The following is a 27,223-nucleotide window of genomic DNA, read 5'->3' on the forward strand; positions in this document are numbered from 1 at the left end:
TTAGGTACTGTTTCTGGAATTTCAGTTAAAAATTAGGTGAAATGCAACAATTTCAATGTTTTGTGTTATTCCAAAAACATTTTAACAAACTACTTTAAAGTAAAATACAAAACACAGATGCTCCTCCAAATAGATAAAACACATTTTTTGACTGAGTGGACAAGCACCTGTTACACTATGTTGCTGTGATCAGATATGAAGGTGCAATAGGAGGGATTATTAGAGTCCCAGAATCTGTAGAAATCTCACTGCACTTCTTTAGGCAGTGGCCATGAATGCTAAACGGCCTATGAAAGTCATTTTGTTTGCAAGCTTCCCCACAGGTAAAAGCAAACTGGTTTCCAAAACCATGCATCTGAGATAAAAATGATACCAGGTCAAGAATTATTTTTTAATGGTGTGTATGCACACAGGCTAGATTCTATTCTATGACCAATCACTGTCAATCACTGCAAGAGCAGCTTTAACACAGTCCTGCTCCAATACAAGGAAGCAAAATTCATCAGGAAGGATTCTAGAATGGTGTAAGAATCAAACTCCAGTCTACCATAATTCCTTCCTAAATGCTTTTGGGTAGTTTTCATCAATAAGGGTTAAGATAATTTAACAACGATGATAAAAAGCGAAGGCTATTTTGATAAAGCGTTGGAGTACAATTAGCGTGCAGTCAGTACAGTGACGGATTACAGCAGACAACATTCAACTGATGGACGGACTACAGGTAGAAGACCAAATGCATTTCCAGAGACGAGCAAGAACAGTATTTTTTTTTTTTGTATACAACATGGCCCTGAAGAAGACGTGTAGTATTTTTGGAAGGCAGAATGAAGAGAGGTTGGGAGGAACTGGGGGTGGGGGTGGGGAGGGCATCTTTCCTTGAAAATACCACTAAGTATTTTTACAGGGAAAATGTAGGCAGTGGAAATAAGGCAGAGAAGCAAGAACCCATGGTTGCTCTGTTAACCCCCTAGCTATAGGATGTGGCAGGCACTGCTGGGTGCCCACCTAGCTTGGGAAGAGGGGTCCAAGCAGCAGTAACGTAACTAGGGGCAGGCAAGAGAGGCACCTGCCCTGGGTGTCAAGTCAGGAAGGATGCTGGAATCATCCCCCACCCCTGCAGAATCCACGCCTCAGGAGCAGACCCATGTCAGGAACTGCAAGACTGTCTGGTGGTGGTAGTGACAACGGCAGCAGCTGCTGCTGGTTTAAGAGCGACAGCTGGAGCAAGCAGCATGCAGGGTGGCAGCAGTAGCAGCTTAGCTGGGGACTGTTTAGGAGTTCCTGGCAGGGGTAAGTGTGACAGGACGGGAACCTCGGGGTCACCGTGCTCACCCTTAGTTACCCTCTATACCATGCCAAGCTGCCTATCTGCACACCAAATCTCGCCCGCCACATCTTTGGTCTTATGTGTATTATAGGGAGGCTACCTTTAGTCTTCTTGGTTATGGTTCTCCTGTCCTGTGCCAGCCCCGTTTTCCGGAATGGGGTTCAGGTGCACTCCAGCCACCCCTGTACCGCACCCCAAGCCTCGTGGATGTACTAGACGTTCTTCGGTCTTATTGGACGCCATTTCACTGCCCCTGCCCGCTCCCTGGGGCTTCTTGCTGCCCATTCTCTGGGGCTGGGGCTCCCACACTGTCATGGTTCCCCTACGAGGCCTCCTCCACCCCCTTATAGCCTCACCCGGTCCTCCAGTTGACAACAGCAAACAATAACACAAGCCCCTTGGCTATAACACAAATCTAAACTGCTTGGCTAACCTCCTTTGAGTCGCGCTCCGCAGGTGCTCTGTCCTTCACCAGTGTAACAAACTGCTCATGTTCAAGCCTTTCCCTTTTTGCTTATTTAGGCAGCGCTCCTTCTCCTCGGCCACCAGCAGAGACCACCTCCCTCCCAGCCTCCGGCCTGTGCTTTAAATAGGAGTCAGCCCTGCCCCTTCCGGTCAGCTGACTCAACAGGTGTGGGCCCCTAGCTCCTCCTGGTTGCCCTGGCAACCGGCACCTGGGTGGCCATTCCTGCCCCTCTAGTAGCAGGCACCTTAGTGCCCTGCTACAGTAAGATTGTTGCCACCTACTCACCCCCGAACCCACATGCTCTCCCCCCCCCACTCCCCTCACCACTGTGCACTTCCCTCCACCCCCACAGGGTTTACCCCGGGCACAAATTCTGCTTGTTACACCACTGTCTAGCAGCGTGGGCGTGAAGTTAGAGAGCTTCAGGAGGGGCTGGACGTGTTCAAGTCAGCGGGTCCAGATGCTCTCCACCCCAGGGTGTTGAGGGAGCTAGCTGGGGTTATTGCAGGGCCCTTGGCACAGCTTTACGAGCACTCATGGTGCTCCAGCCAGGTGCCGGATGACTGGAAGATGGCTAATGTGGTCCCCATCTTCAAAGAAGGGAAGAGAGAGGACCCGGTCAACTATAGGCCCATCAGTCTTACCTCTATCCTTGGGAAACTCTTTGAGAAGATCCGCAAGGAGCACATCTGTGATGGGCTGGCTTCAGGGATGATGCTCAAGGGCAACCAGCACGGTTTCATTAGGGGCAGGTCATGTCAGACCCACCTTATGATCAGGTCACAAAGGCAATGGATGCAGGTGTTGCCGTGGACGTATCTTCCTAGACTTCAGCAAGGCCTTTGACACTGTCTCCCACCCCATCCTCATTAAAAGACTAGGCGACCATGGCATTGATGCCTACACAGTCAGATGGATTGCAGACTGGCTGAAGGGTCATACTCAGAGGGTGGTGGTGGACGGGTTATATTCGACCTGGGGGGAAGTGGGCAGCGATTTGGACGATGGGGTGAATTGCAACCTGTTTAAATTCACTGATGATACCAACATTTGGGGTGAGGTGAGCACGTTAGCAGGGAGGGAAAGACTGCAACAAGACCTGGATAGGTTACAGGAGTGGGCTGACATAAACAGGATGCATTTCAATACTGACAAGTGTAGGGTGCTGCATTTAGGCAGTAGAAACCAGCAGCACACTTATAGAATGGGAAACTCCCTTCTTCAGAGCACGGAGGCAGAAAGGGATCTTGGAGTCATTACTGACTCCAAGATGAACATGGGCCGACAATGTGAGGTCACGGTTGGCAGGGCTAACTGGACCTTGTTGTGCATCCACAGGTGCATCTCAAGTAGAGCCAGGGAGGTGATCCTCCCCCTCTACGCAATGCTGGTCAGGCCACAGCTGGAGTACCGCGTCCAGTTCTGTGCGCCCCATTTCAGGAGGGATGTGGACAACATTGAAAGGGTCCAGAGGAGGCCACCCACATGGTCTGGGGACTACAGGGCAGACCCTACACTGAAAGACTGCGGGACCTGAACCTGTTCAGCCTTCACAAGAGAAGGCTGAGGGGGGACCTGGTGACTGTCTATAAACTCACTACGGGGGACCAGAAGGGTTTGGGGGAGACACTGTTTCCCCTAATGCTCCCTGGCATGACAAGGAACAATGGACACAAGTTATTAAAGAGTAGATTTAGATTAGACATCTGCAAGAACTACTTCACAGTTAGGGCGGCTAGGAGCTGGAACCAACTTCCTAGGGAAGTGGTGCTGGCTCCTACCCTGGGGATCTTTAAGAAGAGGCTTGATGCCTACCTGGCTGGACTCATTTTCCAGTCTTTTCTCCTGCCCAGGCAGGGGTCGGACTTGAAGATCTACAAGGTCCCTTCCGACCCTATTTCTATGATTCTATGAAGTTGTGTGCAAGAGGAGGGACACAGTACTCAGGAATTAGGACACAACTGAATGAGAGGCCTTTTTTTTATTCATATCAAATTAAACAATACCTTCACTGGGGATCGGTTATATTGCACTTGTTCATGTGTAACCAGCAAACGTAAGGCAAATAGACAAAAGATTGCATTGATTATAATATTTTAACTTAAATTCTGAAGTTGTTCCCTTCTAGAATTTCACTGCAGCACCTCTTTGAGCCTATTCCCCTCATCCCTTTGTATATTCTGGCTGGAGCCACCTGTTAGCCTGGTTGAACAGTAACTGTATCCATACTTGAGGCAGTGGGTTTGCTCTAGTACTCTGGCTGACTCCAAAAGCACTTTGCAGTCTAGCCTTTAATCACCCCTTCCCATTTCCCCATTCCAGATTGTACATGTTACAGGTATTGCACAGTTAACCGGTTAACTGCACAATTACCTGGAGACCAGCTACATGTGCAAAGTAGCTATCAAGCCAAAAAGAGCACCAACCAGCTATAAAGTTAGATCTTTGTACCTGGTTGTTATGCAAATTAAATCTTGATATGTAGCAGAGCGCCCCCTACATCTGGGATCCAGTCAGCTACAGGGGTGCTCCATGCCCAGGGTAAAACCACAGGGCAATTATATACGTACCTTTTCATCCTGTGATGCACCCAAGATCCACCAGGTTGGAGAAGATTCAATTAATCAAGTCTGCTCCACATGTGAGATGATGAGCAGTGTGCTATGTCACGTGCAGTTGTATAAGTGGTGAAATGTGTGTCAGCACGCAGAAAACGGTGGCGGTGCACTGTTGAACTAAAAACACCTTTGAGGTGTTTTGGTTCAAAAGCGCGCTGCCACCATTTTCTCAGCACTGATGTGCATTTTGCTGCTTATACAACTATGTGCACCGCAGCATCAGGCACTTTTAAAAGCACCCGGTGCTGTGGCACAACTGTGTGTACAAATGCCACTACAGCAGAGGTTCTCAAACTGTGGTTCATGGACCACCACTGGTCCGCGAACTCCATTCAGGTGGTCTGCAGAAAGGCTGCAGAACAATCGAGAATATCTATACTTGTAAGGTAAGACTACGGATATTAAAATACGAGTTGTGTGCTTTGATCTGTAGAACAAAAAAAAGTTTGAGTGATCCACTGAGACCTCAGAAATTTTCAAGTGGTACGTGAAAAAAAAGGTTTGAGAACCACTGCCCAAGAAATCTAGGGATTGTAGCTGCTGCAATCCTTAGGGCTTGGGGGTGCATGAAACCCCCAGGGCCAGTGGACTGCCACAGAGGTGACCCCCCCCAGTCCAGAATCACAGTGATCCTCTAGCCCCAGGGGTTTCCTGCACCACTGGGCTGGGGGGAACTTCTCCTGTGGCAATCCTCCTTTCCCAGGGATACTCCACATGAGGGGGAAATCACCTCTTCCAGGATCCTCTGGCTTGGGACACGGAGCTTGCTACAACAGGGATGCTCCAGTCCCAGAGGTGTGTGTGGCACCCCTGCAGCTGGAAGCCCCTCAACTGGGGTGTGTGGGGCTCCCAGCTGGGGCAACTTGTTTCTTGCAGGTGCAGGGGGAGCTCGGGATCAGACTCCAGTATGATGGGATCTAATGCACAATCCAACTATCAGGCCTCCTGCCATGAACATGTGGCATAGCAGGAGGCACAATTGTGTAAATCGCACATTGGCTCCCATTGCCCCTCTACCTGCATGCATAGAGGGGAACCAATGTTTCCAAGTTCAATGTTGAACCCATGTTCAGTCCCGAGTTCTTTGCTATATCCACTCTAGATTGGCTCATCTCAGACATAGACATCAGAGTGCATGACTACTTTATCATCCTCTGCCTTGGACAGCTTGGGCTTAGAGTTCTGGAATCAAAATACAACTTGTCTCACAGGGTTACAAGGACTTTTTTCATGTTGTGAAATACACTCCAAGAGAGGGGTGATTCAATTGGCTGAACTTCACAACTAAACCATCCACAAACTAGTCCCCTAAACAGGAGGGAAGCCAACAAACAAACAAAAGAAAAAAACACCGGCCAACATCTCTAAACTGTATGGTTGCCTGTAGACGTGTGGGGATGCTGTTCCAACACGCTGTAATTACAGCGTGTTGGACTAGACTTAATTAATTGAGTCTGCTGGAGTATGCTAATTATGTATATATTTCTGCAGCATGAAATATCTCTACTAGATTAAGCCAACAAGACATCTGACGGGGAAGTCAGAGGTTAACATTTCTACTAGCAACATATACAAAGAGTTGCTTTTTCTTTTGCTGTAGAAAAACAAGTCAAATGACTCATGCAGTTTTACCTAATGTAAAAATAAACTTGTTACCACTGATATCTGAAACATGTTTAAGCTTGTTACATGAATAAAAGGACTCAAATCAGACAGGAGAGAGTGACTGTCAGACCATCTGTATTCAAAGCTATTCCAAGGCTGTAATCCAATCAAGCATTTCTACTAAATTTGGTGCACAAGGACAGCTTTCAGATTATGACAGAACTCTGGTTCTGATGACAGTATATATGATTTTAGGCTGTCATTCTGTTTTAACATTTAAAATGTTAGTCTTATCTGCATGTGTGCTTTGGCAGACTTAGTGTCTAGTGAATCTACACACAAGCTTTTTTCATTTGAAAACCTGGCTTAGATATTTGAAGCGCTTATCCACGTCACAAAGGCATTATGTAGTTTGGAGCAGTTTACTATAAAAAACAATTGCTGTCCAGGAGAACCACAGGTTCTGGGGATGTTCTAAGAGACATGTACAAACGCAAGAGGGACTTTATTCTCTGACCCAGCAGCTGTGACAGGAACAAGGCAGTTAAACATATAGTCAGGTGTTGGACTGATTTGCTTCTACCACCTTTTTAATACGGTTGTAGCCTGTTTTAAATGTTCCTTTATTACGGTTTCAACCAGCTTACTGCAAAGAGATTTCACCATTAAGCTTGCAACTACAAAGTAAGACATGTGACATCCCAGAGACTCAGACAAATTCAGAGGGAAAAAGGTAAAGTTAAATGTGAATTACTGATAAACTGGTTTTTCAATTGCCATATGCCATAGAAGGGAGCACTGGGTAATCCCTTCAGTTTGCCCAACCTCAATACTTAAATAGTCAAGGCTTCTGCAGATTTTTAACATCTAATGGTTCCTATACATGTGTGCAGAGCCTGCTCCGATGTGCGTTGGCTCAGACTCGATAGAATCTGCTGGAGCACAGACATGGCTGTGCTCCGGTAGCCTTCCGTGTCACATGCATCAGCATTGCCGCGCTGAAAAAATGGCAGTGGGGCGCTTCAAAATAAAATACGTCCAATGAACTTTATTTCAAAGTGCCGTATTCTCTTTTTCAGCACAGGGATGCTGATACACATGACGGGCGGACACTTTTAATTAGCATGGCTCACTAATTAAAGCACCCAGCACCGCATCCCACAGCATATGTAAAAATGCCCTAAGAGAGATAACCAATTAACTTCTGACTTCAGCCTACCTTGTTTTGGGACGATTAATTTTTTTTTGAGTTATTAACCTTCTACGACACTAAACCTTCATACGCAGCAAGACACTTTCTATATCTTCCATGGTGAACTTTAAGTGAGCACTGTTGTACTGAATTCTTACACTGCTTCTCACACTTGAGCTGCAGCAGCAACAACGGTATCATTAGCACTAGGAGTGTTTAGATTTCTTTTTTCTTATACAAGTCCTTTGATTACAGCAATGGATTCTCAACCATCATGTGGCAGCACTCAGGGGTGCCTTGAGATTCTTTCAAGGGTGCCATTGAGTGCCACACAATGTTAGCGCTTCTATGTATGCAAACGTGATTCACGAGATAAATCAAAAGATTTCAAATAGAAATTCATAGCGTTAAAAACACTGAGACTTCTTGTGGTCTTTCTGAGTTCTTTGCAACAGAACAATGACTATTATTTTTCTGTAGTCAAAAAAAACAACAACTAAGAGTTTGCATTTTCCAAAGAGTTCCTTTAGTCTAAAAAAAGGTTGAGAACCACTGGATTAGTTACAATCCCAGAGGAGCACTACTAGGCCCGTTTTCTGGGACCTTTCACTGTAGCTCAAAGCAGACATTTCCAGCCATGCATGCATTTCTGGTCCATCTATAAAGATCCAAACAGACTCTTTAATATGCAATTGAGTCCATCAGGATTCTATGCTCCTACAGTTATATAGAAGAAAAAATGTTGTTTTTGACAAAGTCAACAATGATACTGGATACAAAATTACTGATGAAGAATGGGAGACCATCTGGAACAATAGTCCCCACAAATCCATCCGCATGATAATAAAATAAAATGATTTTTAAAAATTTAAAACCTTTATTTAATGGTACCTCATTCCACTTAAAAAAAATTAAACATTTATGGTATAGAAACAGGCAAATTTTGGAGGCAGCATAGTTAGCTGAGAGGATTCTACCACAAAGTGGACATGTTCCAGAATCAGACTGTTTTGGAAGAAGGTTGGAGATCTGGTGAGGGAACAGGAAGCCAACTATCAGATAACCCCTTACTGTTCCTACTGAACTTTCCTAAGGACTCGGAAATGTAAGAGTCATAAGGAATTATCACTCATCTTTTAGTGCCCGCAAAAATTACAAATGTAACAGCTTTAAAAGAGGTGACATCCCTCAAATCACTTGACAAAAGTTTGGGAAACTCTAGTAATGGAAAAATTGTCCTATCAAGTCAGTGTTCTAGAGGAAGAAGGAGGGGGACTGGGGGGACGTGCTTACTTTGAAATTTGATGGAAATTGCTTTAAAAAACAAACAAACTCAAACACACCTTCTCCTGCCTCAAAACCAGAAAGTTTGAGAAGCTTTTTCAGAATACTGAAGGGAAAGTTCAATGATCTCAAGAAGAAGTTTGGAATAAATTAAAAATGTTAAAAGCAGAGATGAGAAGATGGTGAGATTTGTATTACGCAATTCTAAGGAAGAAGGAGTGAATTATTATACAGAGATGAAGAAACAAGAGCTTAACATTGACTGAAACAAAGAAATAGTCAGAGACTGGAAGAAAGAAAAGAACACAAGGGTGTGGGCACCATCTTTGATTAAGGGAGCACTCTTGATAGAAGTTAAATATCAATCTTCATGTGTATTTTAGGGGACCTGATGCATCTTTAAAATGTTTTTAGTTTGTTATTTGACAAGTTGGATTCATTAATAAAGTAAAAAAATGTACATTCCTGCTTACAAATATTGCAGCAGAAGCTGTGAGTTACTAACTGCTTTGCATTAAAGCTGTGGGTAGCTATAAGCAAGTGTTAGGGGATGTAGCAATCACAGCTACAGCAAGATATGCCTGTTAAATGCTCATCAGCATGAACGTGGGAAGTGTCTGTGCATGACAAATAGTGAAATACTACAGTCAGTTTCTCAGAGATATTCAAACATTTTAATTTCATCCCAAAATTTAGAACAATGTTTAGAGCTCTTCATTCATTATTAGTATTGATAAATTGGCTTGTTATTATGGGAATGTAAACAAACCTGCAAACACTGAAATTAAAAAAAAAATAACACCACCACCTAATTTTAGCTTCAAAATTTAGCTGTGAGGATATCTGGATTTCAGGAACCTAAAAGCTGATTGCAGATGCAGCAGAGCTGTGGAATGGACACTGATGGCATTCTTCAGAGAAGAAACTTTAACATTAGCAGCACAAGGTTAAGTTTTCTGATGTTTCTAGCTGTTGCCAATAAAGGGACAGTAGTTTAAATGCATTTTCCTTTCCTTAGAGCTATTATTTATACTGGTCTCTAAAAAGTAAAGACAATGTATTACTTTACTTTTGTGAATGCAATGCCACTTAAAAGATACTGCATTCAGCTTTCTGGCCTAAAGTAATCTACCTTTCCACAAAGCCTATTTCTTTTTGCTTTGACATTGTTGCTCTATGGATAGAAAAGAGATTGCATACCCAATCATGTGGACTTAAGGATACTCCTTCAGACACCTCTCCAAAACCATTTGCAATGTTGCTAAATTGTCTCTTACTTTAGTGCCCATCAACAGATGGAACCCCAAATCGACAGATCTGGAGGAATTGAACAGTTCAAAACAGTCACAATAATCTATCTGTAGCTCTTGGAAGAAACTGTTTTCTTGCCTTTTTAGAAATGACTCAAGTATGCTGCACTTCACAGGGATGCACTGAAATTTGCATCTAGCTATATCAGCAACATTTAAGTGCATATGAAAAAAACAATGTACCAGTTGTTTGGCTTTTTGCCTCATTTCTATCTAAAAGGCTTTTCCTAATAAGCATAAAAGGGACAATACCCTCAATGGACGCAAAAAGAAAAAAAAAATGGAGCTCTTGTGACAAAAGGTCCTCTATAATCACTCAAGTAATCACAGCACAAGGACTGCTTGGAAGCCACATTCTTATACTATTAAACTTTGTTCCTCCTAGGCTTATTTCATATGAATTGTCTCATTCAGAAAAGCAAACAACATAACTTGGCTCTCTGGTGCCAGAGGACAAACTGACACTGTTAACCTGACCATAGCCTACGCTCAGCAGGTTGCAGTGCAATACAGAAATGAAAAGTCTGCTTACTCTGAGTGTCTTTGCAATCGGGGAAGGAGACGACGGGGGAGAATCTGACTGAGACTTCCTGCTCCGAGTAAACTCCTTACTTCTGGTGTATAAAGACGACATGGCCCCTCCAGGTGAATAATGTTCACCTTCGTGAGCAGCAATCAAGCTTCCACTTCCACTTTTCTTCAGTTGTGCGCTGCAGGGCAGGTCTTACTCGCAAGGCCAGAAGAACGGATTTAATTCAAAATGCTATTATGATAATGAAAACCCTGCTCTTTAGGGTTTAGATGGATGCATCAATCAGCTGCATAGAAATGTTGTAGTACGCTGTTCATCCACTACACTGTTCAAGTTGAAAGGAAAGTATCAAGAAATAATTGTGTTCTCATCCAAGGTGTTGCACAGCACTAGCCTCAGAATCAAGGCCTGTTCCAGGATCTTCCACAAAAGAACATTTCCATCGTATCATCCAAAGCGTTTGTGCAGCAAAGCAGAATGCTTCTGGTGACCCCCCAGTAGTTCTGTAGTCAATACTGTCAATTCTCAAGAGTGAAGGCAAACAAACAGTAAGCGTTATCCAGAAAGCAAGCTTTTACAAGAGACTTGTTTCACTCTACAACGCTGCCGAGCCCTCTCTGCTACAGCAACTGAACAGAGCTAGATGATTTAAGACAAACAAGAAAGTATAAATCAGGAACAAACACTGTTTTGGAAAGGGGAAGTCCAGATGAAGTTATGTTTTGTTCCGTCCTCCTAGTTTGAGACGCCTTCACACACACACTTACATCCTCCCTCCCCTCTTGCTGTTTTCTGACATTCCAAATCCTTACTTGTTCAGCGAGGAATGCTGGAAGGAGGCCAAAGACAAAGATTCACTTTCAACTTGGGATTTGGGCTGCCACTTGTAGGAGAAAAAAGTAAAACCCCAAAACTTTAAAAGCTCCCATGGCCTGAAGGGGTAGGAGCTATAAGTCAAAGACAATTTCTCTATACTGTTCTTTGCAAGATCTAAATGCCACACATTAGCTTGAGCAGGCATTTTGTAAGAGACTATGTCAAAGGCAAATATTTTCACAGGACATACAGTCCTGTAATTGACCATTAAGCAGAATTTAAGTTACCACACACCACCACAGCACTTTTAGAAGAAGTGTTCTTTAGAAAACTGGCTTAGAGGTCCAAGAAAGCAACACCTAGTTCATCTGATGTGCTGGTTCTAAACAGTCTCCCTACAGAGTCCCCTCCCCTCTACCTTGTCGCCAGTGCACAAATCGACTAAAATCAGGAGTGTTTTGTGTTTCCAAAGTTTGCAAAAAGCCAAAAAATCTGCATGGTCAACTAAATACAAGTGCATTAATTTAAGTGGTCTCATATGTTAAATGCGATCACACTCAAGCACAGCATGTTTTAGAATGTGTGATCTCTCTCAAATTGCTAACCATATAGTGTTATTTTTTGTTGAAATGCATTAACTCAAGTATAGTTACTGGACTGGTTCCAGTAATCCAGCATGAATTAAACAACACCACACTGTATCCAATGGCTGGATAATACTGAAGAGCCTGTATAGGCTTATTTACACTGACCTGTACTGAAGTCAGCCGTTGACCAACAAAGAGGGCTTTGTGCTTAGATTTAACCTATGATAAACTAATTGGTGAAGCCTGTACCAACTACTACAGAATATTTTGTAGCAAGCGGAATTTGTACTTTTTTCTAAACACTTCTGCATCTGTATGTGAGTCTTCAAGCATGGTATACCTGGTTGTACAGTGCAGGTGCTGCAGAAATGCATTCAGAGAACAAGATCTAAAAAAATTCTTCATTATACCATCTACTCTTACACTGCATGTTATATATTCTTTCTATGCAGTCATGAGGAAGCTGGAACAGTCATACTGTCCACCTCAACAGAGGTCTTCTCAATGACATTTAATTATACCATGGAAAGGGCATTCACTACAAGCAAAATGAAAGGACAGCTGGTGGGAAAATCGTCAAGTGATCTCTTTTATTCTGGCAACACTTCTGTAAAACAAAAATACATCCCTACCTTGCAGAAGAGGAAGTGGAGGCACATAAAAATATAGCCTTGTCTTAGGTTATAGTCAGGAAATGAACCCAGATTTTCTGGTGTTCTCATCTACTGCATTAACTATGAAACCACCATTCCTATGATAGTCTAGTGCAGTGATTCTCATCTTTTTTGGGACTCAAAGAACCCCTCCATACTTTTCAGTATTTAACAGCACCCCATTTAAAAAGCTAATATAATATGAATATCATAAGCATTATAATATGTGTTAATTAAGTGTATTGCTATATTATAATACAATATAAATAATCTACCTTTAGGCTGCTTCCCCAGCTCTGCATGGCCTCATGCATGTTTGCTCCCAGTGCTGCACCTTGGGTCTTCATCCATGGGTCCAAGTTACTGCTGGGGACCAAGAACCAGCAAGCCAATTTCTGCACTACGATCTCCCAAGGAGCATCCCTCCAGTACTCCAGCCCCAGGGTGAAACTGGACAGAGCCAGGGTATACCTAGCCAGCAGGGATGCAGTGCTAGGTTCAACACGTGCCATGTGTGGGACATTGAGGGGTTTGAAGGGACAGAGAGATGAGCAACAGAACATGAGGCCTGGGCAGGCCCCCTCCAGTCTGTATTTGACGGGGAAAGCACAGTCCTCTGGGGATCAGAGCCACCTGCCCTTCCTGCCTGCTCTTGGAGTGAGAGGGGAGCTGGGGGACAAGCTTGGCTGAAAAGTGCAGTTTAGTTCTACATTTATACATCCATTTATCTGCCCACCCAGAGCAGAGCCTGCTGTTCAGAGCAACTAAGGTGCCACTTTGTCCATGGGACACTGAAGCAAGGGGGCAAAAGGAACGAGCAGTGCGCCTACCTCCCTGCAACGGGACAAAGTGCAACTGCACCCCTACAAGGATATCATGGCACCCCTGCTAAGAATCACCAGTCTAGTATCAAAAGCTGCACTCTACCATATAGTGAGCAGTGCTATTTAGCTATTCTGACTGCCTATTTACGGGAACTCTTACACGTTTTCCTCTTCCACTGACTCGGGTCTCGTGGCTCCTAAGGTTCCAAAACAGAATACAGTATTTCAAAACTAGCCTAACTCGTGTAGCAACCACAATGCAAGGGCGTCACTACAGCAACAAGTCTGAAGGAGCCTATGTTAATCACCAAGGTGGAGTTAAATAACTGCAAATTACATACTATTGTTCATTTCCCTAGCAGGAAGGTAACCAGACAAGAATCACAGCATTTTCATAGCCACCTTTGGTCCTATTCCTCCAATGGAGGGTGGTGCTGGGAAAGCTCCAATTTATTTTTAAACCAAAATAAATGCCATAATCTGTGCTTTCTACAGACATCCATTACAATTATCCACTCATCCGAGACAGAGGTGGTTCTAGCAGCTGTTTACAGGGCTAACAAAAAGCAAGTTGCTAGAGAAAGTCTCTAATTTTAAGTCAGAAAGGACAATTTGAAAATTAGCCTATCAGTTCAAGAAAAAGCAGAACGAAGTGGAGTAGAAATATATGATGGACAGTACGTTTTACAATTTTCTTGGAAAATTGTTCTTAATTTTCTTCCTAGCTTCTTGCATAGCTTTAATTCCCCACCTTTCTCCCCGCTCCCCCAATATAACTAATAAACCTGAATCTTTTGCCCTTTGTGCTTTTCCAGTGCACATGGAGAATGATGCTTGAAGGTTCAAGATCACTGCCTAGATGTAACTGGTTTTGCTGTTTGTAGATTTCTTTTAAAAAACGCTCCTGTATAAGAAATAAAACTTTGCTGTTCAGCTATGTACACTGGACCCCACATTCTGTATGGGCATTCAAAGCAACTGTATCCATGCAAAAAAGTTTAGTTATCTCTTGACAGATTCAGAGGACATTTCTGCAAAGCTAATAAACAATCCTACCAGGAGATTCACTCATCAAGATGGTCTGCACAACTACCAGACCTCAAACAATTTTTATGGAAGTGGTAGAGTATGCAACAATGTGAATATGCTATACTCAGATCAGCAATGAATTAATACAGTCCAGTCAATTACAACCTGTTCAGGCAGCATATGTTACACAATACAGTCCTACTCCTTTCCACACACAAGAATTTCACAAGTTAAGAGTGAGAGGCAAAAGAGACTATAGCTACAGCTATGGAAAAAGAAAACTGGGCAAAAATACATGGACATACTGACCACTGGAAGTATTCCTATGTCATAGATTTCATAGACATCAGGGCTGGAAGGGACCTCGGGAGATCGAGTCCAGCCCCCTGCCCAAAGGGCAGGAAGTCAGCTGGGGCCATAGGATCCCAGCAAGATAAGCATCCAATTTACTCTTGAAGGTGTTCAATGTAGGTGCTTGAACCACCTCCGATGGCAGGCTGTTCCAGACCTTGGGGGCTTGGACAGTAAAGAAATTCTTCCTTATGTCCAGCCTGAAACGGTCTTGCAAGAGTTTGTGACCGTTCCACCTCGTCATCCCTTGGGGCACTCTGGTGAACAAACGTTTCCCCAGATCCTGGTGGTCACCCCTGATAAACTTATAGGTGGCCATCAGATCACCCCTGAGCCTATGCTTTTCCAGGATAAAGAGTCCCATGGCTCTCAGCCTACCATTTTAAGATCTGTTTTCCTGACCTCTGATCATGTGCGTGGCTCTCCTCTGGACTCTCTCAAGCTTCTCCACATCCTTTTTGAATTGTGGAGCCCAAAACTGGACGCAGTACTCCAGCTGCGGCCTCACCAAGGCCGAGTACAAGGGGAGAATGACATCCCGGGATTTGCTCGAGAAGCATCTATGGATGCACGCCAGCGTTTTGGTCACTTTATTAGCCGCAGCATCGCATTGCAGGCTCATGTTCATCTTGTGGTCAATGATGACCCCCAAGTCTCTTTCTTCTGTGGTGCTATCCAACGTAGCACTGCCGAGCCTATAAGGATGCTGCAGGTTTTTCCTCCCAAGGTGGAGAACCTTGCATTTTTCGGTGTTAAACACCATGAGGTTCTCGTCTGCCCATTTGCTGAGCTTGTCCAGGTCAGCCTGGATCACCTGCCTATCTTCTGGTGTGGATGCTTTGCCCCAAAGTTTGGTGTTGTCAGCAAACTTGGCCAGTCCACTCCTGACTCCAATGTCCACATCATTAATGAAGATGTTGAACAGTATGGGTCCAAGGACAGAGCCTTGAGGGACCCCACTGGTCACAGGGCACCACAATGAGTGACTGCCATCAATTACAACCCTCTGGGTCCAACCACGGAGCCAATTTCCCAGCCAGTGGATCGTAGTGGAGCCAAGACCACAACTGGGCAGTTTGGCCAAGAGGTGATCATGGGATACCAGATCAAAAGCTTTTCTGAAGTCAAGATATATGACATCAATCTCTTCTCCCTTGTCCAGGTGATAGGTCACTTGGTCATAGAAGGAAATGAGATTGGTCAAACAAGACCTACCCGCAACAAACCCATGCTGGCTATCCCTTAGGATGTTAGCCTGGGCCAGTCCATCAAGGATGGCCTCCTTAATAAACTTGTCTAAGATCTTCCCCAAGATAGAAGTCAGGCTAATGGGCCTGTAGTTAGCCGGATCCACTCTTCTCCCTTTCTTGAAGATCGGCACCACACTGGCCTTCTTCCAGTCTTCGGGCACTACACCAGAGTTCTCAAAGATCTGTGCCAGGGGCTGGGCTATGACGCTCGCCAGCTCCTTGAGTACCCTGGGGTGCAGGTTGTCAGGGCCGGCTGACTTGAAGGTATCCAGCTTCTCAAGATGTTCCTTCACGAGGTCAGCATTTATGGAGGGTAGGGGATCCCCATCACCTGGATCTCCCTGTCCCATAGCAGGCATGGGTGTCCCGTGGGACTGATGAAAGACTGACGCAAAGTACCTATTTAATAGGTTGGCTTTTTCCTGGGCGTCAGTTGTCAGTTGCCCCATCTGGTTTAGCAGGGGTCCAACGTTGCCCTTGCTTTTCCTCCGGCTCCCCACATATCTGAAAAAGGACTTTTTGTTGTCCTTGATGCTTGAAGCTAGTTGGAGTTCAGTTGCAGCCTTGGCTTTCCTGGTTTGCTCCCTGCAGGACCGGACCAGTGCAGAATAATTCTCCTTGGAGGTGAATCCCGTCCTCCATCCTTTATAGGCTTTCCTTTTTAGCTGCAGGAGGTCCACTAGGTCCCTGGAGAGCCAGGAGGGCTGCTGTGCCTTCTTGCTGCCTTTCCTCCATGTTGGAATAGATTTAGCTTGTGCACTGAGGATCGCTTCCTTGAGAAGCAACCACTCTTCTTGAACTCCCATCTCCCTGGGGTCATGGTCCCTAAGGGCCTGACTGACAAGCCTCTTGAGCTTGTCAAAGTCGGCTTTTCTGAAGTCAAGGACTTCTGTGTTGCTGACTGACTTGCCAGCTTTATGGCGGATGGTGAAGGTGATCAGCTCGTGGTCACTGTCACCCAGCTTCCCATCGATCACTAGGTCACTGATTAGGTCGTCCCCCATAGCCAGTACCAGGTCGAGCAGCGCTTTGCCTCTCGTTGGCCCATAGACTTCTTAATAGCGTCTACTATAGCTATTTTACACGGGGAATTCATTGGGAAAGAGTAAGGAACTCTACCTCCAGCAAGACCAGGGGTGGGCAAAATGGCATATCTGGCCAGCAGCCAAACTCCGTTTCCCAGCAGCCCCTGGCCATATGGCTGGGGCTGGTCTGTCTGGAGACCCCAACCACAGCTGTGCTGTGATAGCACAAGTCTGGGGTTGCCATGGAGACCGGTCCCAGTCAAGCTGGCAGGGTATGTGGCAGGGCAGGAGGCTGCTCCAGTACCACTGGGCTCTTGTGGTGAGGGCAGCTTGGTCCAGGGCCAGGGCAGAGCCACGATCTGCAGCCAGCATGCTCCAGGCAGGGCCATGCAGGCAGTGGGCCCCAGCTCCTTGCAGCGGTGACAACATGGTCCAGAGCTGGGGCAGAGCCGCGATTCATGCAAGATCACTCAAATCCTGGATTTTCAACAGTTAAAATATTCACAAATGATCAGGTCTTGTTCTGGAGCAGACTTCAAAACGTTATATTTACCACCAAGATTGTTCCTGGTCAAGAAGTGCCAGCCACTTCCTCTCCCCAAAATTTCCCACAACGCAAAGAACTTCTCAGTTCAGGGTACAACACTGAGAACAGTCTAGCACACCATTTTCAGTTCCTGTTTACTCTCAAAACTCTAGCTTTTAATAAAGACTAATGTTTAACATGGAAGATTTACCTTCTCTTAACTTTAATTGGAGAAGCTCCTCAAGCCATTTGCTTTCTAGATCAGTTGCATCAAATTTCAACTCCTGCAATCTTATTTTCCATTTAGCACATTGGAAAGAGCTTTATAAGGGTAGTAGTAGTTTTGGGAAGGGGTGAGCTTTGTAATCTGAATGAATGACCAGGATAGTGGGAGTGGACTGGGGAAGAAATAATACGTTGTGTGAACTCTTAATTTGGACCTACTGCTGAGACTGCTTTTCAGAGCAAAGCAGAACAAATGTTAGTAGCACAAGACAGAAAAAATTACAACCTTGGCTATACTAGGCATCCAGTATTTGCTGCAAAGAATGGAATGAAAAATGTTTATTTTAATCTTTAGTGTTTATTGTATTAAAAATACCAAAAGAATCAAAACTTATGCTAAAGTATTAAACAAAAATTAACTGCAATTTTCAACAATGAACTACTTCTCATGATACATGGGTACTCTGTACCGAGAACAGACCCAAGACTACATTCTAAATTGGGCATTTGTGTTAGTAGTCCAATATACAAAATTTAGATCCATACCCAATTTAACAGCATGCTAGCTGCTAGAGTGGCATGGTGGTAATTGGACTGTTATTCTACACTGTAGTTACAGATGAGTAAGTTACATGATAGCCTCAGTCTCATGCTTTTCTTGGATATTTAAAGCTATGTATCATTCTTAAATCATAGACAGTCTTTGCATTTACCACATTAGATGCATCCTGGGGTTGGTGTGTGATGGGAGGGGGGAGATAGCACAGGCTTTGCATTTCCATCACAACTACACCTGATGCAGACAAATACTGACATTTACAGAAGAAGGCTAGATTGTTAACCTGATGAGCTTCAGACTAATTGTAGCCAAATGTACAATTTTGATTTTAATATCTTGTTTCTCCAAAGAGGAGATGAACGGCTACAGCAAGAGAACAGCATATAGCTACAGAACACCACAGGGCTGGATCCTATTCCAATTTAGCTTTAAGAATAAATCACAAAGAGCAGGAGGAACCACCTATCTTCTGCATTGACTTTTTCATAGACTTAAAACAGGATGGAACAGGATTCCACTTGGATGCCTAACATATGGATTAGGATCCGGTTTTATTCCGAATGGGCTCTGGTCAGGAAAGGCTACTACAGCATCACTGGAACCCCCTATACAGGTTTGTAATTTTGTACATGCTACTGCTGCCTACATGTTTATCCCATCCGCTCATGTCTCATTGATAGAAGTTCTGCCTATACTATACAATAACCCTCAGTTTTGGAGGTTGTTCTCTTACAGTTTTGAGCGAAATAACTGTATAAATTTAATTCACATACAGAAAAGTCTCCTTTAGAAACAGTAATACTTCTTGGTTCTATTATCTACAGAGAATATACATTTTAAATTTGTCCTAGAAATATGATGTACGACATCATACAGAGAAAGTAAAATTGTATGCAAAGCTCTAAGAAAGAGCCAAACAGATTTCTTTTTTCAGGACCAAACAAGGTGGAATACAAGGTCCAGCAGCAGAGGGCTAATAAACTCTGGGGAAAAAAAATCTTGGGCTGGCAGGAGGCCCTGCCGTAAGCATGATGGAAAGGCACTGAAGTAGTTTCCCATAAATGGAATACAAGCTGTGCAAGTGAATAGTTTCATCTGTTGCCCTCACTGATGCTCTTGAGAAACTAGCTTATATTTTGCGTGAGTGTGCACACACACCCATACAGACACACTGCTTACACAACTGTTCATCTAACATTGTTACACCTGCATATGTAGGGTCATAACTCCACCGTGCTCATAATCCCAGCATTCAATTTTAAAAGAAAAGCAATAACTTGTCTGTTACTTTATAACTCCCGGTTCTTATCCGAGAAGACATGTCTGGCAGAATGCAGGGCAGAATGACACCTTATAGACTTATTCAGACAGGCACAAGTATTTGAAAACCAACAGCTTACTTCATCAGATGCTACTAAACTGCTTCTTACAAAAGCTTATGAATTAGCATGTACGGTGCCACTCTGCCCTGCCTTCTGTCTCACTTCAGACTAACAAAGCAAACTATTTTTCTCTAGGCATGTCTGGATTAGCACCAAAACACTAAGACAAGTTAATTTTAGTGATGTTCCCAGATGCGAGTCTCAGCCTATTCACTTCACAGTGCTGAAGTTTTCTAGACAACATTACCTTTTCTTTAAGATGCACGGAAAGAGAAGGCAGCAAACAGCAGTGAACAGACACATCCCCTACAAAAAGCCTGGTTTTACCACCTGGGAAACTTGGTTATATTTGGAGAAGAAATGCATTTAAACAGCCACTTGGAGTAAAACAGAGATTCTGAAAGAACAGATGCGGCACACGTACTGATTATTCAAGTCTATTCAGAACATGACTCGAGTGTAGACATGTATTCCCCATTCCAGGAATTGCCCTACCTTTGAATTTGGTATCATGAGCTAGAAAAGTATTTTTGGGAGAGAAGTGAAAACCCCAACTCCATTAAATTCACAAACACCAGAAAAGCAAAGTGATATCCTGATATCAGCGATCAGAAGCAACGACTCCATGTCTGGTGGAAAAACTCCAGGGAGATTGGAATGGTTGTGCCTCTTGTGCTTAAAATAAATGGCTTGACAACGTCTTGTTCCATTCATAATTAGAATAAGCAGTGACAGTGCTGAATTCCTTCATATTCTCACCCTCAGTGCCTCAAATCCTGGACCTATCCTTTCATATTCAGGTTTATGCCAGAGACAATTTGGCATTTTCATTAAGAAAACAAAGCAGCACCTTTGAAATCAGAACATGCTGACTAGCAAAATTAATTATGCCTTTTTTTTTTTTTTTTTTTTTAAGTGTTCAGGAACTTCAGTATCAAGTCAGTGAAAGGATTCAAAATGTGACTCTGCTGTTATTACTGAAAAACAGGGATCCAGGTTTTCTGTTTGCCACAAAAAACCTGGACTTTCTCCTTTAAAGGAGAAAAGCATAGGAAACGGGTGAGTTTTCCCTTGCAGGCTGGCAGAGCTCCAGCTTGCAAGGGGCTGGAGGGAGTGGGAAGAGCGCGATCAGATGGAGGAGCCATGTACATATGTACATGTACACATGCACATGGTTGCCAGGCAGGCTGCAAAGCAGCTCCCCGCAGGTAAGTCTGGCAGTGGGAGGGGAGAGGGAAAGGGGGGGTGGGAATTAAGGCCCTCATAGTGAGGGAGGGAGCGAATGAGCCGGGCAGGGCTGGAGCCCAGCCCAGGCAACGCGTGGGGCTTGAGGCTCAGGGCCAGAATGTGCGGCCACAGAGCCAGGGGAAGGGAGTGGGACAGAGCTGCACGAGGCTCATCTGGGGGGCAGGGCTGGGCTGTGCTGGGGGGGGCTTGGCACAGAGTTGTGCCCCTTGTTGTTGCCAGGCGGGCAGGGGCAACCTCACCAAGGCAGCACAGCGCTCCCAGAATTGGCAATGAGCTTTCGGTACATATTTTTCACTAAAAGCTGCTCAACAATTATACAGTGAGAAGTGCTGTTAGAAGTTTCTCTTCTCCTCTGTGTTATTACTACAGTGATAATACACAAAGCAGTAATAAGTTGAGTGAAAAAAGACCACATAACCAAAGTTCAGAGAAGAGCCATATGGTAGATTGGAAGCAGCTGAAACAGGCCTCTCTCTCTGCAACCACACGTGCTGAAGGGGACATTCCAGAACAGAAGTGCAAAACATGTCTGGGATATCAGAAAGCCTCAGAGTACTATTAGTATGCATCTGAGTCACAGATTCTATTCTGTTCTTTTTCTGGATAGGTCAGATACTGTGAGTCTATAATCTATAGGATGTAGAACTTCCCTGCTTACTTATGCAAGGAGATATTCAATCAATCAATTCCTATTTCATCATGTTTCTAGCTTTTTTCCAAACACATTCAGTAATCCTCCCTGGCCATTCTGTCACTGACCTCAGAGTGGCCATCCTTAAACGGAAGAACTTTAAACACCTACAAGAACGGGAAATTCAAGACCAAGAAATCATGCACAGACTGGACTATGGATTCTTATCCTATTACCTAAACTAGCTGTTAACTCCAGTGTACCTCAGTATGTTAACTGTCTTGCTTCATCTCAAATGATTCTTTGATTTCCCCTTGGAAGCCATACAGCAATGTAGCTTTTCTGTTCTACAGAAGGTAGAAAAAGTATACACCGTCTATACACCAGAATACTTCATTCCCAAATACTCTAGTGATTCTGTAGGTGTCCTGTAGACAACTAAGATTTGCAGCTACAGAGGAATTTTGCATACAAGAATAAGGCTCTACCTGCAGCTTGCTGAATTGACAGAACAAAAAGGATATCTTCAGGCAGAAGGGCACGAGCAACTGTCTTCTAAAACTGTTTCCTTGTGCTATTTAGATGCTGGATTTAATCCACAGACTTCAAGAAAAGTTCCCATATTTACAACCCCCACCCCCCAACATGACACTCCCATTAAGGGACATCTGGATATTTACATGCCCCCCCACCCCAAGTTATTAAAATAAGAACATGTGACATTTAAACAAGCCTACATTTCTACCTCCCATTGGAACAGAGAGGCTCAGCTCCAGACTCATGTGCCTGGAACTAATATTGTGAACTCAAGGATAAGAATAAAGAACCCAGAACAAGTAGTCAGATCCATCAAGATATGAAAAAGAAAATCAGTTTTAACAAGCCACGAAGAAATATAGCTGGGATACTTTTAAATGAAAGCTGACAGAACGTTTATTTACAAATGTTTTAGCTCATAAAATGTTCTGCTTAAGACAAAGAAAATTATTTTTTTTAAGTTACTTACATTGCCTTTGCAAGCCAGCTATACTACCAGCAACGTGAGGGATAGGCATATCCAAGTCAAACCCTCTGAATCCATCTCAAAACTGCCCTAGGCATCTTCAGCAAAAATTACTTTTTGGCAGGCTCTCCACATTATTTGGCTTGGACTAAACCAAAAGGCTGAAAGAAGTGCACTAAACCGTAAGGTGAAGTACGAGAGTGGCCTTTGGAACCAACTAGGTAAAAATTACAATTGTATGATATCATGCAAGGTCATCATGACCTCCAGAAAGTATTCTCAAGTTATTATCTGGTTTGGCTTTTCTTCTCTGTACACAGAGCCAGACTTAAAGACAAGTTTTTTGTCTTGCTCAACTTTCCTGTAATCAGGGCCTCGATGTATTCGAGAAAGTGCTGTGAAGAGATTCAGATGTGATACTGTTTTACAAGAAGTAGATTGGTGGGCTTACCTAGCTTTGTGCAGCAACACTACATCCCTAAATGCCCAATGTCTTAAATAGGAATTGGCCAGTTGCCACTTTGCTTTTACTGTGGCTTACAAGCAGATGATTTAAATGCTGCATCATGGCAACCCATAAATAGTAAGCAAGATTTACTTCAAAACATAGCACAAGTTGGTTTATGAAAAAAGTTAGGATTACAAGGCTGGACAAAACAGGCCCATGAAGATAAAATTCTGTACATATATTTAGAAATAAATATGCCTTGTACATAATGCCGTGCCATAGTACTCAGGGTTTACAAACAAAAACATCCCTAAACATATTCAAGGCTCCAAGGTTAAACGCAATCACAGATCAACAACTTCGGTTATTAAACAAACTTTTTTAGCCTCCCTTTTTTTCTTCAGAGCATATTGCTAACAGCATCCATATTTGGCTCCTAAGTCTACTTTCCTTGCAGCATTATACCAGCCACTGTAACTTTTAGCTTTTAACAGGGCTGAATGGAGCCAAAGGTTCAAAGACCTATCCTTGTAGTGTGCATAATTAAGTATGCTAGCATTTTACTGTATGTACCTGAAGTGAGATACAATTCCTTCGATACTGCCTGGGACAAGGACCAGAACAGTTTACCACCTTGTTATACTGCATCTGTGCTAGACAAGAATATTAAAGGGTAAATATTCTTCTCTACCTTCACATCACATTCACCCAAGGTGACTTATATAAAACCGTTAATAAAAAGAGGTCTCACAGCTTATGTTAACATTCTAGACTAGTAAGATTCACAAGTTTTCCCTCCATGTTAGTGAATAAGGGCTTCACATTAAGTCTTTCTATTACTAAATCAACTTCCCTGCAACTCTGCAAGGCAAAACAGCTTGTGCCTAGGACATACCTTACCTTATTAGGCAATCAGATACTGAAAACTGGATAACTCAGGCCGCAAGCAGACACTTTTTTTTTTTTAAACTTAAAAGGACCGCCTATAAACTCTGTGCACAATACTACCGTTTCTTTTGTTGAGGAAGAGGGAGGACAGTGACAGTAAGCATAGAATCCATGGTGGTCCTAGCTGATGGGTTTCAGAGCTGTTAAATATAGTGAAGGGAGCTATAAAAGACAGTACCTTTATAATGGAATCATGGGCAAGTAGTAAAATGCAAGCTCATAAACAGCTAATCTTACATCTGTGAGTGCTTTTCCAAAACAGAAAGTTTGATAAGTTCCCCTTCCCTTGGTCCACAACAAGATTACATTGTTTTTCATTGACACTGGAGACAAACTCACTAAACACAAAGTTACAGAAGGGAAACTGAACATACCGAAAATGAGGAATCAAAGTTCTGGTTCTGCAGCACCTACACCACTGCCACACAGTGTCTGTGGTTTAAACACAAGATCCTCAGGGTAGAAACTGACACTGCCAAACGAAGCAGATCAGTTGTGCTGGGATGTCCTGGCACAGCTGATCTGTATCGCTTGGTAAAGCGTAGATTGCCCATTCTCCCATCCATTGATGCTGCAGGACAACAAGCAACATGCTCTTCTGGGGCTTGAGGGGCCTGGTCCTGCACACCTGGGAAATTTCTGTGCAAGACTGGGCACCGCAAGCCCCGGGAGTGCCTGTCTGGCTTTCCCCACTTAGAGATGTCCTCCTGGGATCCCTGAGGCATGTCTTGGTAAGCTGAGAAACCCCAACGTTTCCCCCTATCAAGACGCACTCCAGAGATTTGGGGGTGTACTGCAGTAAGTGGTGAAAGCCAGGCAGGTGCCCCCAGGTCTTGTGTGGCCCAATACTGCACCAGAATTCCCACGGTTCACAGGATTTGGCCCCTGAAGCCCCAGCCACTGTGGGAAAGTGCTGATAGCTTTGGGCTGCCAGCACACTCCTGCCACAAAGTAAATAGACACCTGCCATTAAATAGCAGCACAATGGAATACCACCTTCACCACAGCCACGATATATGGCACAACAGGGGATATGAATGTGTGTCGGCTTTGTTTTCAAATAAGCATAAAAGTTTTTATGGCAGGAAAAAGGCAACACAGGGTGATGCCTGTTTCCGCCCTCAGATGTACGGTATTGGATTTTGCTTTATATTTCTAATCTATCCTATGTTATATGAGGAACAGAAAAAACTGGTACCACTAATTTTTGTGAAATCATGAATATTAAAATGAACTAAAAAGCTAGCTATCAAATTCTATATATATAAAAAGGGGTGTCTGTCTGTGATCCCGTAAATCTCTTCATCAACTGTGCCTGCGCCACTGAGAGGGCAGCGATTGGCTGTGCAGGCCGAGGCAGCATGGGGCAGAGGGAGGTGAAGAGGAGGGGAGTCACAGTGGTGGGGTCCCCCTGCCACCTGACCCTAATGCCGCACCCCTCCCTCCCCATGCCTGGCAGGGCAAGGTGCCTGATGCATGCACGCACCCCACAACTTTTATTACCAATAGCCGGCAAGGAGGGGGAGGCAGCGGAGGCAGGGAGGCACAGGGAAGCCCCATTGCTCAGGGGAGGAGGCAAAGGCAGACAGGAGGTGGGAGCCCCCATGCCAGAGGCTGGAGGAGGCGGTGGGGGAAGTGTTTACATGGCTGCCCACCACCCCATAACTTCACCCTCATTCACCCTTTGGGGCCAGACATGTAAACACTCCTTTGAAATCCATCATTCTTGATGGTTAATTGGCTAGTATTACTATGTTCAACCTGTGGTACTTTTTCTGACGTACTCTTTACAATTGCTGGCCTACTGCGGACAGGCACATTTTTCTAACATAACTACCCACCAAGCTTATTCCTGACAATAATTTTGGGACTGAAGAGAACTGTAACTGAAAATATGGAAATAGGAAACTAGAAGAATCCAAAACTCCTCTCTTGTTTGCAATCCCAAACACCTGGCTCAAAGGCTCACTGTCTGGTTGGCAGCTGGTATCAAGCGGAGTGCCCCATGGGTCGAGCCAGAGGCTGGTTTGTTTAATGTCTTTGTCAATGATCTGGAAGATGGGAAGGAGTGCACCCTCAGCAAGTATGTAAATGACACCAACCTGGGGGGAGTAGTAGATACGGTAGAGGGTGAGGCTAAGATTCAGAGACCTCAAGAATTTGGAGGATTTGACCACAAGTAATCTCATGAGGTTCAACAGGGACAGGTGCTGTTGTATATGAATCTTGTAGGGTTAAAGCAAGGCTTTAAAATGCTAAAAGTGAGGCCATTTCTTTGTCCTTTTGCCTCCATTTCATAAAAGCGGACACAGCACTTACGAGACGGCTGGGAGGGGAAAAGGGTACTGTGTGAGGGTTACTGATAAGATATGAAGCTAGCTGAATCCAGTCAACAGGGGAGTCCCGTCAACAGGAGAGCCTTGAAAGTTGGGCATGATTTATTTTTGTTAGATAAAGAAACATCTTGAGACAAAATACAGGGGCATGTAATTCACGAGAGTTAAACTTCGGTGTTCACGCCCACAGTGCCGCTTGATTGGACAGAATAGTGATTTAGTTAATAGATGATTGGGTATTTTTACGAGCACGAGCTAATCACGAACTAACGCTTACGCACTTAGAAAGTATAAAAAAGTATTATAACTAGTAGGTGGGGTCCCTCTCTTAAAGAGGCACCTCGCTCGAGCGAATAAAGATTCTGTATTTGACTTTGGATACTTACTCTGCATGATTATTGCCCCAGCCTAGAGTGAACTGCACGTGGCTTTAAGAGCATAATTTGTACCAGTGCAAAGTCCTGCACTTAGGACAGAACAATCCCATGCACCAGTACAGACTCAGGAACAACTGGCTAAGCAGCAGCTGAACAGAAAAGGACCTGGGGATTATAGCAAATTGACTTTTATTAGTAGATGTTTTGGATGGGGAATCCAGGAAAAAGATGACAAAGTTGAGATGGAAATACAAAGCGCCCAAATACACTGAATATGAGCCAAGTGTGCCCTTGTTGCCAACAAGGCTAATGGCATACTGGACTGCATTAACAGGAGCATGCTAGCAGATCAAGGGAAGTGATTATATCCAGCACTGGGGAGGCTACATCTGGAGTACTGTGTTCAGTTTTGGGTCCCCCACTACATAAAAGAGGTAGACAAATTGGAGAGAGTCCAGCAGAGGACAACAAACATGGTTAGAGGGCTGGGGCACATGACTTCTGAGAAGGGGGTGATGGAACTAGGCTTATTTAGTCTGCAGAAGAGAAGACCGGGGATTTAATAGCAGCCTTCAACTACCTGAAACTTGGTTACAAAGAGGATAGAGCTAGACTGTTCTCAGTGGTGGCAGATGACAGAACAAGGAACAATGGTCTCAGGCTGCAACAAG

At 44.1% G+C, this 27,223-nt stretch overlaps 1 protein-coding gene across 7 annotated transcripts in view; it reads right to left on the reverse strand.

The window, feature by feature from the left end:
- Nucleotides 1-27,223, reverse strand: part of PPP1R12B (protein phosphatase 1 regulatory subunit 12B) — a 187,186-nt gene that overhangs the window by 41,626 nt on the left and 118,337 nt on the right. Inside the window, exon 1 of one of the 7 annotated variants that reach the window (XM_090024880.1) lies at nt 10,335-11,099. The exons of the other annotated variants lie outside the window; for them this stretch is intronic. Coding sequence (XP_089881006.1) covers nt 10,335-10,436 — 102 coding nt within the window. The 5' untranslated portion in view covers nt 10,437-11,099. Of the gene's footprint in view, nt 1-10,334; nt 11,100-27,223 lie in introns of those variants that run through there. 7 annotated transcript variants of the gene reach the window in all.

Source organism: Crocodylus siamensis, chromosome 13 (genome assembly GCF_052110815.1).
Source record: "Crocodylus siamensis isolate JL-2025a chromosome 13, ASM5211081v1, whole genome shotgun sequence".
Lineage (NCBI taxonomy): Eukaryota > Metazoa > Chordata > Crocodylia > Crocodylidae > Crocodylus > Crocodylus siamensis.